The sequence below is a fragment of the Cebus imitator genome, unplaced genomic scaffold (genome assembly GCF_001604975.1).
Source record: "Cebus imitator isolate Cc_AM_T3 unplaced genomic scaffold, Cebus_imitator-1.0 Scaffold2, whole genome shotgun sequence".
Taxonomy (NCBI): Eukaryota; Metazoa; Chordata; class Mammalia; order Primates; family Cebidae; genus Cebus; species Cebus imitator.
This window is the reverse complement of record NW_016107317.1, coordinates 13,398,510-13,414,122: the sequence shown is the minus strand read 5'-3', so window position 1 is coordinate 13,414,122 and position 15,613 is coordinate 13,398,510. Positions and strand designations below refer to the sequence as shown.

At 35.3% G+C, this 15,613-nt stretch overlaps 1 protein-coding gene across 1 annotated transcript in view; it reads right to left on the bottom strand.

Moving 5' to 3' along the window:
* ADAMTS20 (ADAM metallopeptidase with thrombospondin type 1 motif 20) overlaps positions 1-15,613 on the bottom strand; it is a 211,090-nt gene that overhangs the window by 179,270 nt on the left and 16,207 nt on the right. Inside the window, exon 3 of the mRNA XM_017529893.2 lies at positions 12,412-12,571. Within this exon, the coding sequence (XP_017385382.1) occupies positions 12,412-12,571 (160 nt within the window). The remainder of the gene's footprint in view (positions 1-12,411; positions 12,572-15,613) is intronic.

The following is a 15,613-nucleotide window of genomic DNA, read 5'->3' as shown; positions in this document are numbered from 1 at the left end:
TTAACTTAGATAATAGGAAAGCAATAACAACTAGGAAGGGAAGTAGGAGGAAGAAAGAAAAGAAGTAAAGTTGAAAGCAAAGTGTGCCAGTTAAGCCAAAGACGTAAGAGAATTCAGTTAGGATAAGTTGATGGATAGTATGACATGTTCCGCAAAACTGTAACAGTAAGACCAAGAAAGATTAATGCTTTTGACATGTAGAAGGTCATAGGTGATCTCTGAAAGAGTAGTTCTAGTAAAAGGCTGTAAAGGAGAATAATATCTCTATAGTCATCTCTACATATATTTAGAAGCTTAAGCTGACTCTTTAAAACACCATTGACAAATTATAGTACACAAAATGGGCATGGTCATGGCCATATTTATAATTCTCTGTCCCTGCATTAATTAATAGCACCTTCTTCTCTGCTCACAAATTTATAAAATGTTATAAATAATAGGGATTTCAAATATCAGATTGCAAACTGATGGCTAACTAAATTCAGCTCAAGTTTCATTTTTTTTTCCACTTTAAAAAAAAAACTAAATATTCACCTTCTTTATAAAGTACAAAAGAACTGGTAATACTGGCCTCACATTCCCAATGAACCTTTTGCAAGAAGCATGTATATTACAGTGCCCTATGTAAAGCTCAGTTCCTTCATGATACCTCACCTTACTCCTTTCTGGTCTCTTTAGCTGTAAGTTACCTAAGTTAGAAGCCCCTAAGCTTGACATTTAGTTGAATAGAAAACAGATTAAATTAATTAACTATTCATTATCTACTTTGGGTAAGACCCAGAGAGCTTTAGGTCTCAAAGCCAGTTAGTAGTGTAGCCAGAGCTAGCTTACTGAGCAAACTCTGGCCTCTGCTGAAACTAAAAACACTGGATTTCCTCCAGACCAATGCTGCTTAAATCATTATCTTTAAAAGAAGGGGAAATAATCTGTACATAATTTTATTTAAAAGGCAGTTCTCATGCATTCCCAGAAATATTTTCCAAATAGATTAGTAACAAAAAAAATTATAAATGTCTCATCAAAGTTGAGAAAAATGCTTTCAGGAAATTATCTTCTATTTACTTCTTTATGTGCACTTTCCTTGTGCACATAAAGAAGTAAATATGACACTTAAATCCTTTGTTGATAAGATGGTTTTCTTCTTTAATTCAGTCTCCCCACCTTCAGTCTCTTCTCATTCAAATCTAAAATTACATGTTTTTTAAAAGTTGCCACAGCAACAAATACAATTATTTTTTTAAAGTAAATTATATTATATCTGTTTTAAAATATTTTTGATAATATATCTTCTTTAAATTTTTTTAGTTCCCCAATTCCCATGGGATAAGCAACAAAATCTTTAAAGTTACTTCATAACTAGTCTCTGTGTGCCTTGCTAGCCTCCCTAGAGTTCACACACACCTGCACCTAGTCTCCTGATATAGTAAATGGGTTACTCTTTTCCACACACAGCAGGACCTAGAAGACATAAATGCCACATTCCCTCTTGTCTAGAGCCCTGTTCTAACCAATTTTTATATATTTTGTAACATTATGCACTCAAAGACTATAAGAATTAATAAATTTAGAAAACTTTTAGGAAAAGCACAGAAATTTTAAGCTGGCTAACATCATCTTAAAACCCAGCTGTATTAGTCAGTTCTCATATTGCTATGAAGAAATACCTGAAGCTGGGTAATTTATAAAGGAAAGACGTTTAATTGACTCATAGTGCATCATGGGTGGGGAGGCCTCAGGAAACTTACAATCATGGCAGAAGGTAAAGGGGAAGCAAGTCACCTTATTCACAGGGCGGCAGGAAGGAGAAGTCCAAATGGGAAATGCCAGATACTTATAAAACCATCAGCTCTCATGAGACCCACTCTTTATCATGAGAACAGCATAAGGGAAACCACTCCCATGATCCAACTACCCCCACAAGATGTCAGAGGATCCTGCCCTTGACATACAGCAATTATGGGGATTATAATCCAAGGTGAGATTTGGGAAGGAACACAGAGCCAAAGCATATCACAAACTAAACAAATTTCATTTTCACTTCCATCCAGTCATCTGTTTTATTACTCTACAAATCCTTTACATCCTCTCCCATGACACTGAGATGAGAGGGACAGGGTGGGTGATAGAAGAAATGAAGTAAAATTCATGAGGTCTCCTGAGGAACACAGACCAGTTGTGATCTGCCCTTAGAAACAAGGCATTGCAGAACTACACTTAACAGAATTCAGAGGCTTTTCTTCGTTCCTGTCAGATGTATTTTTAGGGTCCTTCCTCACTTGGGTTTATTTATTTTGTATAATTATGTTCGATGGCGGTGTTTGTGAGATTTTTTTTTTGTTGCTGTTTGTTCATTTTATGTGTTTTTATTTGCTTGCTTTACCATTTCCACAGAATTTATTTAGAATATATTTGATATATATTTAAGTCTGGCATCCACAGTGACTAGGTTTACCAGATATAAGTTGGATGACCTGAGGCACACAGTGAACTTTAACCTTGGAAACAATTTAATTCAAGGCTAAAACCACTGTGAACTATAACATTTCAGGGTTACAATGATTTAAAACTATCAACAGAAATACTGTATCAGAAAAAGATATCAGCTTTCCTTCTCCATTTAATCACTTTGTTTCATGTGCTAAATCTGCAGGCCCATCTATTTAAAGGATTCTCTGGGGAACCTCCTGAGGGTTCATCCATTAGAATATATAAGACCTTTGGTCCTCCAGGGAATCCAAGCCACAGAGCAAGGCCTTAACCATACACAGAGCTGGAACTGATTTAAGGAAAGGAATACAAAAGTAGGAGCAGCAGTGGAAAGAGGCTTGCATACATTCCCAGTCTCCAAGCAGAACGGCGAGGCCATTGCTTATTTTGTCTCACAGGGGACCTCACAGAAATCTGCCAATTAACTCGGGCAGTGGTCGCAGGTTGAAAAAAGCTTGCAAATGAATTATGTGATATATCGTCAACTGGGGAACTCCCTTGGCCAGAACCAGGAGGGGGTTTGGGGCAAGTGGAAAGTATGCTGCAGCCACAAGTGCAGGACTTGGGTACAACAGCTGTGCAGGCAACCTGGGAGCAATATGGCTTGAAAGATGCTGTTGTGTTCTGCACTTAGATGGCCTAGAATTTAGCTTACTACTGCTAGCAGAAAAATTGTGGCTTTGAGATCTATGTTGCCAAGTGCACAGCAGCTAGGTGGGCCTACTGCTGCCTGCTACTCCCTACTCCCTGTGTAAACACTTCTGTGCAGAAGAGTCAGCTAGGCTCCCCTCTGGAACATGAGACCATCTTCCTGGTGACCAGAGACCTACCGCTTGACCCCCGGAGGGGTTGTTGCTTGCCCCACACACAGAAAGTCAGGGCAAGGGCTTGCCTGACCCAGCCCCCAGCTGGCTTTGTCTCCCTCCATCCCCTGACTCCCATCCCTGCCACCTACCCTGGTAGCTTAACACGAAAAACAGACACTTTGGGGAGCTTTATGGCCCCATACATTGCCTGAGAAACCAGAGTACCTCCCCTGGGTTACGTAAGGCAAGCACAAATCCCACCACTGCTACTGCAGCTGGTGCTCTTCTGCAAGCACCACCTCCTGGCTAGAGGCCACCTGACACAGTCCTTTACAGCATCTCCAAGTAAACATTGTGCCCAAAAAGGAGTTAACTTGCACGTAACTGCAGCAAAGCAACATAATCTGCAATACCTTGGCTAATCAGGAGGTCCTGAGCCTGTCCAATCAGTCCAGTAATTATTGGGATCAGTTCATTACTACCAAAACTGGCTTTTGTTCATTAAGGCTATCGACAACCAAGGAATCTCACAGAATCTATGTCACTCCCTCGCCACTCCCATCAGAGCTGGTGCTGGCACCCACTGCTGGGAGACTTGAGGACAGGTTACACTGGATTCACTGTGGACGTTTCCCAGCACTAGTCAAGAGTGTGGCAGCCCCACTGGCAGCTAGACTCAAAGGTGCAACAGCATTCTCAGTAGATGGTTCTCAGGAATTCCTACTCCTAGGGAAAGAGGAAGTGCACCACATCAAGGAAATACCCCATGGGACAAAAGAAGCCAGGTGGCAGGTCTTGAGTTCCAGGCCTTTCTGCTAGTGGCAAGTTTATATCAGCAGAGGCACAATTGCAGTGTTGGGCTCAGCAGGGAAAGTCTGTAGCTCTACCTCAACACACAGGTATCCCTAGTGCTCATAAAGGGTCTTGAAGACAGAGGTTTATTTTCCCACTTATCCACCACTGCAGACACAACTGAGGTTTTCCCCACAGGAATTCAGCAGGAGTACACCTGTAATCAGCCTTTCTGGAAAACTTCAGGATGGTTTGCATCCCCACAGGAAGAACATCCTCCAGGTGCACGTTTGCAAGACAGGTAGAGCCCAGATTCCTCTCTATTGGGAACAACAGTATTCCTGCAGATTAAAAGAGCTGCCTGCCTAATCCAAACAGCTGGATCACTGGGTCAGGATTGTGTCTGGGAAGTGGACAGCTTTCCTGCTGACCTGGCAGGAGATTTGAAGTGGTTCTGGCCCTTCTGTCTGATAAGACCTCAATGCATTTCACTGAGAACGTCCCCAGCCACATCTGTCAAGGCTGGGACCTCTGCCCACCATTGGATATTACATTTACTCACCTACTTTAGCCACAGCCAGTTTATACCTATGGGCCCTTCCCCTACTGGCCTGAACCATGAACTATTCAACCTAGTAAATAAAATTCTGGGAAAAAATAAAGTACATACCGTAGGGGAATGAGATAAGCTTCAAGAGACCTCTGCCATTCCAACCCTATAGGACACAGTGAACTTACTCAAACACTGAGCACATTGCTACAATCAGCATTTGAGAAAGCTATCACTCTCTGTAATCAAGCAACTCACACAGAGGCTTCACTCCTGAAAGCGTGAAGAGCCTAGTTACACTACCGTAAACTATAAACATTAAAGTCACACCATTAAGACAGAAAAAAGGAAATTTAAAAAACACAATCAAATCAAAAATAAATTCAAGAATAATTAGAAGAAACATTCTACCCAAATGAGAAACAACCAGAAAAATATTGTCTGGTATTATGACAAAACAAGGCTCTATAAAACATGCAAGAGAACGTACTAGCCATCCAGCAATGGATCCAGATCAAGATGAAATCTTTGAAATGACAGATAAAGAATTCAAAATGTTAACTAGTTACTCAGGAAGATATCAGAGAAAGGTGGAAACTAACATAAAGAAATTTAAAAAACAATTCAGGATAAGAATAGAAAACAGCATAAAGAGAAAGATAGTAAAGAAAAACCAATCAGAATTTCTAGAAATGAAAGACATGCTTAGGAAATTACAAAATGCAGTGGGAAATTTCAACACCAGACTAGAACAATTACAAAGAAGTATTTCAGAGCTTGAAGACAAGGCTTTCAAATTAACCTAATCAGATAAAAATGAAGCAAAAAATAATTAAAAGAAATGAACAAAGCTTCTAAGATTATGTAAAACACAATCCAAGTCTGGGATTATGTAAAACAGCCAAACCTAAGAACAGCTGGTGTTCATGAGTGAGAAGAAAATGCAAAAACTTTGGAAAATTTACTTGAGGAAATAATTGAGAAAAACTTCCCAGGTCTTACTAGATATTTAGATTCCAAATACAAGAAGGTCAAAACACCCCTGGGAGAATTATTGCAAAAAGGTCAGCATCAGGGTGTATAGTCATCAGGCTATCTAAAGTAAACATGAAGGAAAGAATTTTAAGAGCTGTAAGACAAAAGCATCTGGGAACCTATAAAGGAAATCCTATCAGACTAACAGTAGACTTCTCAGCAGAAACCTTACAAGCAAAAAGGGATTTGGGGTTTTAGTTTTAGCCTCCTTAAACAGAACAACTGTCAGTTAAGAATTTGTATCTAGTGAAACTAAGTTTCATAAATGAAGAAGAAATAAAATCATTCTCAGACGAACAAATGCTGAAGGAATTTGAAGACTATCTCTATAAGAAATGTTAAAAAAGGTTCTAAATCTTGAAACAAAATCTTAATATGCACCAAAATAGAACCTCCCAAAAGCATAATACTTACTAGGCCTATAAAATAATTATACAATGAAAAAATAAATTACTTAAGTAACAATTACCATGATGAATGGAACAGTATCTCACATCTCAATACTAGGGCTGAATGTAAGTGGCCTAAATTCTCACTTAAAAGATACAGATGGGCAGAACTGATATTTAAAAAATAACGAACCAAATATCTACCATCCTCAAGAAAGTCACCTAACACAAAAGGATTCATATAAACTCAAAGTAAAGGGGTGGAAAAATACATTGCATGCAAATGTAAACCAAAAGTAAGCAGTAGTTAATCTCATATCAGATAAAACAGACTTTAAAGCAACAACAGTAAAAAAAGAAACAAAGTCAAAAAAGGACATTATATAATGATAAAAGGATCAATGGAACAAGAAGAAATTACAATCCTAAATTATATGCACCTAACACTGGAGCTTCCAGACTCGTAAAGCAAGTACTACTAGACCTGAGAAATGAGATAGACAGCAACATAATAATAATGGGGGAATTCAATACTCCATTGACAGCACTAGACAGATCAAGACAGCAAGTCAACAAAGGAACACTAGACTTAAACTACACTCTAAAACAAAGGAACCTAAGATATATGTACAGAATATTCTACCAAAAACTGTAGAATACACACTCTTCTCATCAGCACATGGAACATTCTCTAAGATAGACCACATGGTAGGCTACAAAACAAATCTCAATAAATTTTTAAAAATAGGAATCATATCCAATATCTTCTCAGACCACAGTGAAGGAAAACAAGAAATCAACTCCAAAAGAAACCCCCAAAACTAAACAAATACATGGAAATTAAACAATCTGCTTCTGAATTATTTTTAGGTTAACAATGAAATCAAGATAGAAATTTAAAACCTATTTAAAATGAATGATAATAGTGACACAAGTTATCAAAATCTTTGGAACAGACCAAAAGTAGTACTAAGAGGAATGTTTATAGCACTAAATTTGTACATCAAAAAGTCTGAGAGATCACAAATTAACAATCTAATATTACACCTCAAGGAACTGGAGAAATAAGAACAAACCAAATCTAAGGCTAGCAGAAGAAAATAAATAACAAAGATAGGAGAAGAACCGAATGAAATTGAAACCAGAAAAACAATACCAAAAAAAAAAAAAATTCAATGAAACAAAAGGCTGGTTCTTTGAAAAGATAAACAAAGTTGATAGACCATTAGTGAGATTAACCAAGAAAAGAAGAGAGAAGATTCAAATAAGCTCAATTAGAAATGAAACTAGGAACACTACAACTGACACCATAGAAATACAAAGCTCATTCAACATTACTATGAATACACAAACTAGAAAGCCCAGAGAAAACAGATAAATTCCTAGAACCATACAACCCTCCTAGAGTAAATCAGGAAGAAGTAGAAATTCTACACAGACCAATAACAACCAGTAAGACTGAATCGGTAATTTTAAAAATTGCAAACAACAACAAGCCCAGGGTCAGACAGATTCACAGCTGAATTTTATCAGACATTCAAAGAAGAATTGGTACCAATCCTACTAAAACTATTTCAAAATATTGAGAACAGGGAATCCTCCCTAATTATCCCATGAAGCCAGTATCATTCTGATACCAAAACCAGGAAACGCCATAGCAAAAAAAGAAAACAACACGCCAATATCCTTGATAAAAATAGATGCAAAAATCCTCAACAAAGTACTGGCGAATCAAATCCAAAAGGACATCAAAAAGAAAATACACCATAATCAAGTGGGTTTCATTACAAGGATGCAGGGATGGTTTAACATACACAAGTCAATAAAGGTGATATATCACATAAACAGAATTAGAAATAAAAACTATATGATCTCAATATGTAGAAAGAGCACCTGAAAAAAATCCAGCATCTCTTTATGATAAAATCCCTCAACAAACTAGGCATAGAAGGGACATACCTCAAAATAATAAACAACATTTGTAACTAACTTACTGCAAACATCACACTGAATGGAGAAAAGTTGAAAGCCTTCCACCTAAGAAGTGGAACAAGGCAAGGATGCCCTCTTTTACCACTTCTACTCAATATAATACCAGAAATCCTAGGCAGAACAATCAGGCAAGAGAAAGAAATAAAGGGCACCCAAACTGGAAAAGAGAAAGTAAAACAATCTCTGTTTACCAATAATATGAATGTATACCTAGAAAAGGCTAAATAGTACTCCAAAAGACTCCTAGATTTAATAAACAAATTAAGTAAAGTCTGAGTTTACAAAATCAACATACACAAACCAGTAGCACTTCTATACGCCAAAAACAATCAAACTGAGAGTCAAATCAAGAATTTAATCCCTTTTACAATAGCCACAAAAAATAAAATAAAATACCTAGAAATACACTTAACCAAGGAGGTGAAAGATCTCAACAAGAACTACAAAACACTGCTGAAAGAAAGCATAGATGAATAACAAACCAAACAAACAGAAGTACATCCCTTGCTCATGGGTTGGAAAATATTGTGAAAATGACCATATTGCCAAAAACAATCTACAGATACAATGCAATTCCTATCAAAATACCAACATCATTTTTCAAAGAATTAGGAAAAAATCCTAAAATTCATATAGAACTAAAAAGGAGCTCAATAGCCAAGGCAATCCTAGGCAAAAAATAAATAAATAAATATGTAGGCAACATACACCCAACTTCAAATTATACTACAAGGCTATAGTAACCAAAACTGTATGGTACTGCTATAGAAGGAGGCACATAGACCAATGGAACAGAATAGAGAACCTACAAATAAAGTCAATCACTTACAACTAACTGATCTTTGACAAAGCATGCAACATAAATTGGAGAAAGGATACCCTGTTTAATAAATGGTGGGGAAGTTAGATGGCCACCTGTAGAAAAATGAAACTGGATCCCTATCTCTCACCTTGTACAAAAATCAACTCATGGTGGATTAAAGTCTTAAATCTAAGACCTGAAACATTAGAAATTCTAGAAGAAACCCTAGGAAAAACTCTTCTGGACATTGGCCTAGGCAAAGAATTTATGACTAAATACCAAAAAGCAAACACAACAAAATCAAAAATAAATGGAACTTGATTAAATTCAAAAGCTTCTCCACGGCAAAAGAAATAATCATAAGAGTAAACAGACATCCCACAGAATGGGAGAAAATATTTGCAAACTGTGCATCTGACAAAAGAATGGTATCCAGAATCTACAAGACACTAAAATAAATCAGCAAGAAAAAAAGCAAATAATTCCATCAAAAAGCGAGCAAAGGAAATGAACAGACAGTTCTCAAAAGAAGGTATACAAATGGAAAAACATGGAAAAGTGCTCACATCACTAATCATCAAGGAAATGCAAATTAAAACCACAATGGGATACTACCTTGTTCCTGTAAGAATGGCCATTATTAAAAAACCAAAAACAATAGATGTTGGCATGGATGTGGTGAAAGGGGAATGCTGATACACTTCTGGTGGGAATGTAAATTAGTACAACCTCTAGGAAAACCAGTATGGAGATTCCTTAAAGAACTAAAAGCAGATCCACCAATCAATCCAGCAAATATGACGACTGGACATCTACCCAATGGAAAAGAAATCATTACATGAAAAAAACACATGCACACATACATTTACTGCAGTCAAATTCACGGTTGCAAAGATATGAAGCCAACCTAAGTGCCCACTGACAAGCAAGTGGATAAAGAAAATGTGATATATATATATATATATATATCATATTTGTATATATATATATATATACACACACACCATGGAATACTACTCAGCCATAAAAAGGAATGAAATAATGTCCTTTGCAGCAAGTTGGATAGAGCTGGGGACCATCATTCTAAGTGAAGTAATTCAGGAATGAAAAACCATATACTGTATGTTTTCACTTATAAGTGGGAGCTGTGCTATGAGTGTACAAAGGCATACAAAATGATATAATAAACTTTGGAGATTCAGAAAGGGTAGGGTAGGAGGGGGTATGGAACAAAAATCTACATATTGGGTATAAAGTACACTACTTGGGTGATGGGTGAACTAAAATCTCAGAATTCACCACTATATAATTCATCCGTGTAACCAAAAATCACTTTTACTCCAAAAGCTATTTAATTTTTTAAAAAGAATATATAAAACCTCTAAGTATTTCTAAACAACAATGTGTTAACTGAGGGAGGAAAAAAATGCCTAAGATAATTTTAATTGCATTTGCAACGTTCCACTTTTCCTTAAAAAATGATTATTTATAGCCAACTTTTAGGTCATTAATTAATTCCCTTTACTAGTGATTAAAAATTTGTGTTATTTGTACCTAAAATTGGAGGTGATTTAAGAATTGAAAAAGATACTACCTTTTGCATTTTAGTAGATAAATGTTGTGGGGAAAAAAGTATTTTATGATTCAGAGGAAACGAAATCACATCACTTTCCATTTGCTATTTATTTGTAGCTTTCTAATAAATCTTTAGTATAAAAATGTTTAACAAAAAAGCCCAGCTTTTCTTGAATTATATTCTTGCTTGTGAATGCAAAACCCTCCAAATTATGTGAAACATTTATGTATTCAGAATGTCTACTTTGTGGTTTTCTTCCTAAGAAGCTAAACAATTCATTAAACAAGCTGCTCCTGAATAGTAGATTAGAACAAGCATAAGCTGCCTTCTGTAGAATTCTATTGTGAGGCTGTACTCATTTGTGTTTTCTTTGAAGCCATAAAAATGAAACCCTTATGCTCATATTAAAAGCATAAGAAAGGCATCTATTATGTCAATAGATTTAAAACACGGCCTTAGACACAGTGAGAACCACTCCAAAGGTTAAGAAGTGCATTCCCAGGGAAAACCATCAAAGGCCTACATATCATTATATCCCAAAACAGATGGCATCACAGTGTTTCGAACTATAGTTTATGGACACCTACGATCTCAAATAAATCCTTGCTAATCCCACTCTTTTGTCTAGATTTTGTACTTTGATGGTAACTGCAGGTGCCTTTTCTCCATCATATCACTGCATGTCATTCTACGAAGAGTGAAGATACATGTACATATATGGACACAACTCCTAATGCAACTTTTATACAATATATAAGTATTTTACCAGCTATACATATACTGTTTGTAGAAATCTATGCTTTCTAGATTCTAATCTATTATAAATCTTCAGTAGCCTGAATTTTCTAGGAAAAAAAAATTATGAAAATATACCTCACTCATAGATTGGTGAAACTACAAAATTGATTTAAAAATCGCTTTGTAAAACATTGTAGAATTATCTAGTATTTATGTGTATATCCTAGAGAAACTCTCATAAACAGGAGATGGGGACAAGAATATTCACAGCAGCATTGCTTCTAACAGCAAAAAACTGCAAACAGCCCAAAAGCTCAACAGGAAAATTGATATATGAACTGTGATACCTCAAACAATGAAATGTTGTACAACAATGAAAATAAATGAATTGCTCCTACATGTACCAAAATAGGTGAACACCAGAAACAATGCTGAGCAAAAAGGATAAGTCACAGAAAACTATATACAATGTTTCCATTTTATATAAAGTTAAAACCATGCAAAATTGAGCAATGTGTTATTGTTACTTAGGTCCAGGGATTTTTTTTTTCATCTAAAATCCTACTGAAAAATATGACATAATACTAATATGACTAACAGATTAAAGTGAAAATTTTCTATGATTATTTGCTACAAATCTCACATACTGAAAAACTTTTGGGATTTAAACTTAGTTTACTGCAAAAAAAGCTATCTACAGACAGAAAATCTCTAAAGCATCCATACATGGGAAAAGATTGTTTAAAAGATCATGTCCTTCAATATTTAAGAAATATTATATAATCTCGTTTATATGTAGAATCTAAAAAAGTTGAACTCATAAATGTAAAGAGTGTAATAGTGGCTACCAGAGGCTGCAGTTGTGGGGGGAAGGAAAGATGTTGGTCAAAGGGAATAAAATTTCAGTTAGATAAGAGGAATAGGCTACTGTACTGTACATGGTGACTTCAGTTAATAAGAATGTATTATATTCTTGAAAACTACTAAGAGTAGATTTTAAGTGTTCTCATCACAAAAAAAAAAGCACGTGAGTTAATGCATATGTTAATTAGTTTGATTAAGCCATTCCACAATGTAGGCATACTTCAAAACAACATGTACATTCTAAACATACACAATTTTTATTTCTAAATTTTAAAAAATTAATTAAAAATAAATTATTGAAGGGAAATATACACATTATAACCTATAAAAAGATTTTAATTATCACTATTTAGCTGAAAAGAGTTTATTTCCTAGTTTACCTGACACATCGCAATGCTTGAGAGACTCCAGAAAAGAGTTATTTAATTCTTGTCTGTATATAAGATGTGGCTTGTTGTAACTATCTTCATCTTCACTCCCATCTGCCTTCATTATAGGTTCTAAGAAATATTCACCATCATGTGCTTTAAATGTTCCCGTCTGAAAATAAAGGAAACAAAAACGAATTGTTTCTAACAGTCACCAAGAAGAAAAAATACATAGTACCACAGGTTAAAAGAGCAGACAGAAGCAAAACACCAAGGAGTCTGTTCACCTAAGAGCCATCAACTGATCATAAAACATTTCCTTTCCATGGCTCACTTTTCTCTCTTCACTCTTATGTATAAAGTCATGAAGACTGGATAGTATTCTAACAGGCCGAGCTAAGTGACAGGCATTCCAGGTACAAAGAATAGCATAGGCAAAAGCATCAAAATGGAAAAAGTGTTTAGAATAATCTATGAATAATAAAACCTGTGTTGTTTTGATCTGTGGGAAAATAGGTACTTTGATACATTAGTGTTAAAAATATAACTCAGTATAATCACTATGCAAAAAGCAATTTAACAGTATCTAACACATTAACAGTGTATTTGCCCTTTAACCGTTCTGAGAATTTATCCTACATATACTATACATTTGCATGTGTGAAATTACATACTTACAAATTTATTAACCATAACATTGTTTTTAATAGCAAAATATTGGAACCAATTCAAAAGTCCACTGATAAAGTCTGTTTACATAAACTTTGGCACAACTATGTTATAGAATCCCTTGAGGTTATAAACAAACAAAAAAAGAAAAAAACATTCTGTGTAGTAATATAGAAAGAACTCCAATGCACATCATTATGCCAAAACAAAAAAAAATTACAAAACAGAACGTATGCTTCACTACTATTTCTATAATACAGGAAGAAATCCCAAAACTAAATATTTCTATTTGCCTGGTTACTACGAAAAAACTCTAGAAGGATTATTAAAAAGTGCCGACAGAAGTGGGAGAAACTGGGTGTATGTTGGATGGACTAGACATGGCATCGTACTTCTACATGCTGTCCCTCTATCTAAAATGTTTCCTTACTTCCCACCCTTCACCTCTACCTCTGCCTCATCACACTCAGTCTGGCTGGCTGGCTTCATTTCATCCTTCAAGTCTCAGCTCAACAATTACTCAGAAAGTTTTTCCTTGACCAGTTATCTAGGCAACCACATACCCACCACTACTCCTAAAAATGCATTACATCTTCTTGACTTCTTTAGCACATTTATCATATGTTGCATTTATGTATCTGTTTGCTATTTAAAACTATTCTTCCCCATAGACAGAAGGCTTCAACTAAGCAGAGACCTATCTCTAAATTTCTACTGCTTAATAGACTGAGACCTAGGTACAAGTGGTAAGCAGTAAATACTTGTTAAACTATGAAAGCTATTATTTCCTATCTTTGCAAGCTCAGTTTATGTTAAGCAAAAGTAGGGCATAAATTTGAAAATGTAGGCTAGACCTAGCATATAAAGACTCTTACTTGCAGGGATTTTTGTCAGAAAAGCCCACAAACTTGGTAGAGAAAAAAATTACATCCTTATTATCATTAATCTAATTATAATTAATCTAAAACTCCTTCATGAAAGAAATGCTAAATTTGAATGTAGGCTACAAATTCCAGTAAGATTGTCAATAGGCAGCACAGATATCTTCATCACGTGATGATGTTTGAAATATCTAAAAATACTGTTTATGCTTATCAGCACTTCAAAATTAAGGTAGTTATTAGTCTGCCATTAGATCTTATTTAAGGTGCTAATAAAATATACATAAATATTTTGAATATCTTCATAACTACATTTCAATATAAATGGTTTATTTTATATTTTATTAATATTTTAGGTGCACTGAGATTCTAAGGATAGAGAATTTAAATAAAAGTGGGAGGAGGAGCAGAGTCAAAGCAATAACTGTAAGACTGAACAACTGTACAACTAAGGGAAGACTAGTGAAGGGAGGTGTTTAGCCATCAAGGTATGAAGTAACAAGGGCTTGTGCTTTGTTGGAAAGAAGCCCTTAAATGGTCAATTTATATAGATAGATCCCTCTCTAGAGTCAGATGGGGTAAGTCAGAGGGTAAGTCATCCAGAGGAGGTATTTATAATATTAATAGCTAATTCCAATACAGAGATCAGACATTATTCATTTATATATATATACACATATATATTCATTTATATATATATATATATATTATAGAAATATACAATTCATTTCAACCTAATAATTATTTAAAGTAAATTATATTATTATCCCCACTTTACAGGGGAAACAAATGAGGAACGGAGAGGTTAAGTCCCTTGTCCAAGGCTCATACCTAGTAAGTGGCAGGATCAAGATGTGGCCCCAAATACTTTGGCTTCACAATTCATGCCTTAACTCATTACACCATGCAAATTATTATCAACTTTGATAAACTCTATGAACTAGTCAACTAATATTTAATGGACACCTACTATGTGCCAAGAATAGTTCTAGGGGCTAAAGATACAGAGATGAACCTGACAAAATCCCTGCCTTCAAAGAATTTATATTCCTATGGAAAAAAAGGCAGACAATAAATAAAAATATAATAGAATATGCAATACATGCAATAAAAAATAAAATAAGGCAAGGAGAGAGGACAGTAAGGCTGAGGCTAGAATAATCAGGAGATAGTCATGGAAAATTCTGGGAGGACATTCCACATAGAAGTGAATATTGCAAACAGTGACTGAAAGAGCTAGAGATGAAAAAGTCTTGGCATATAAAGTGACAGAACAGTGAGGCTGTAGCTGTGCCAGCTAGGAGATACAGAGTAGCAGATGACATCAGACAGGCAGAAGCCAGTGGCACCAAGTATGCTTGACAGAAAAAGGCACTCCTCACACCTCAGAATCTCACAAATATATTTACCTACATTTAAAACTTTGCACTTTTCCACATAGAAAGGCATGTTTCTGTGAAGAACCAATTCACAAATTAATTACTGAATTACAGATAGTACAATAAACACAGTTTTAGTGAATGAGACTTCATTTCCATTTCTTAATTACAAATATCTTAAAATAATACAGAGGTACCTTTGAAATCATTGTTTTAAATTCCATTGCAAATAAAAAGCATATTTTATTTTTCATGTATTTATTTATTTTTCATCTATTTATTGTT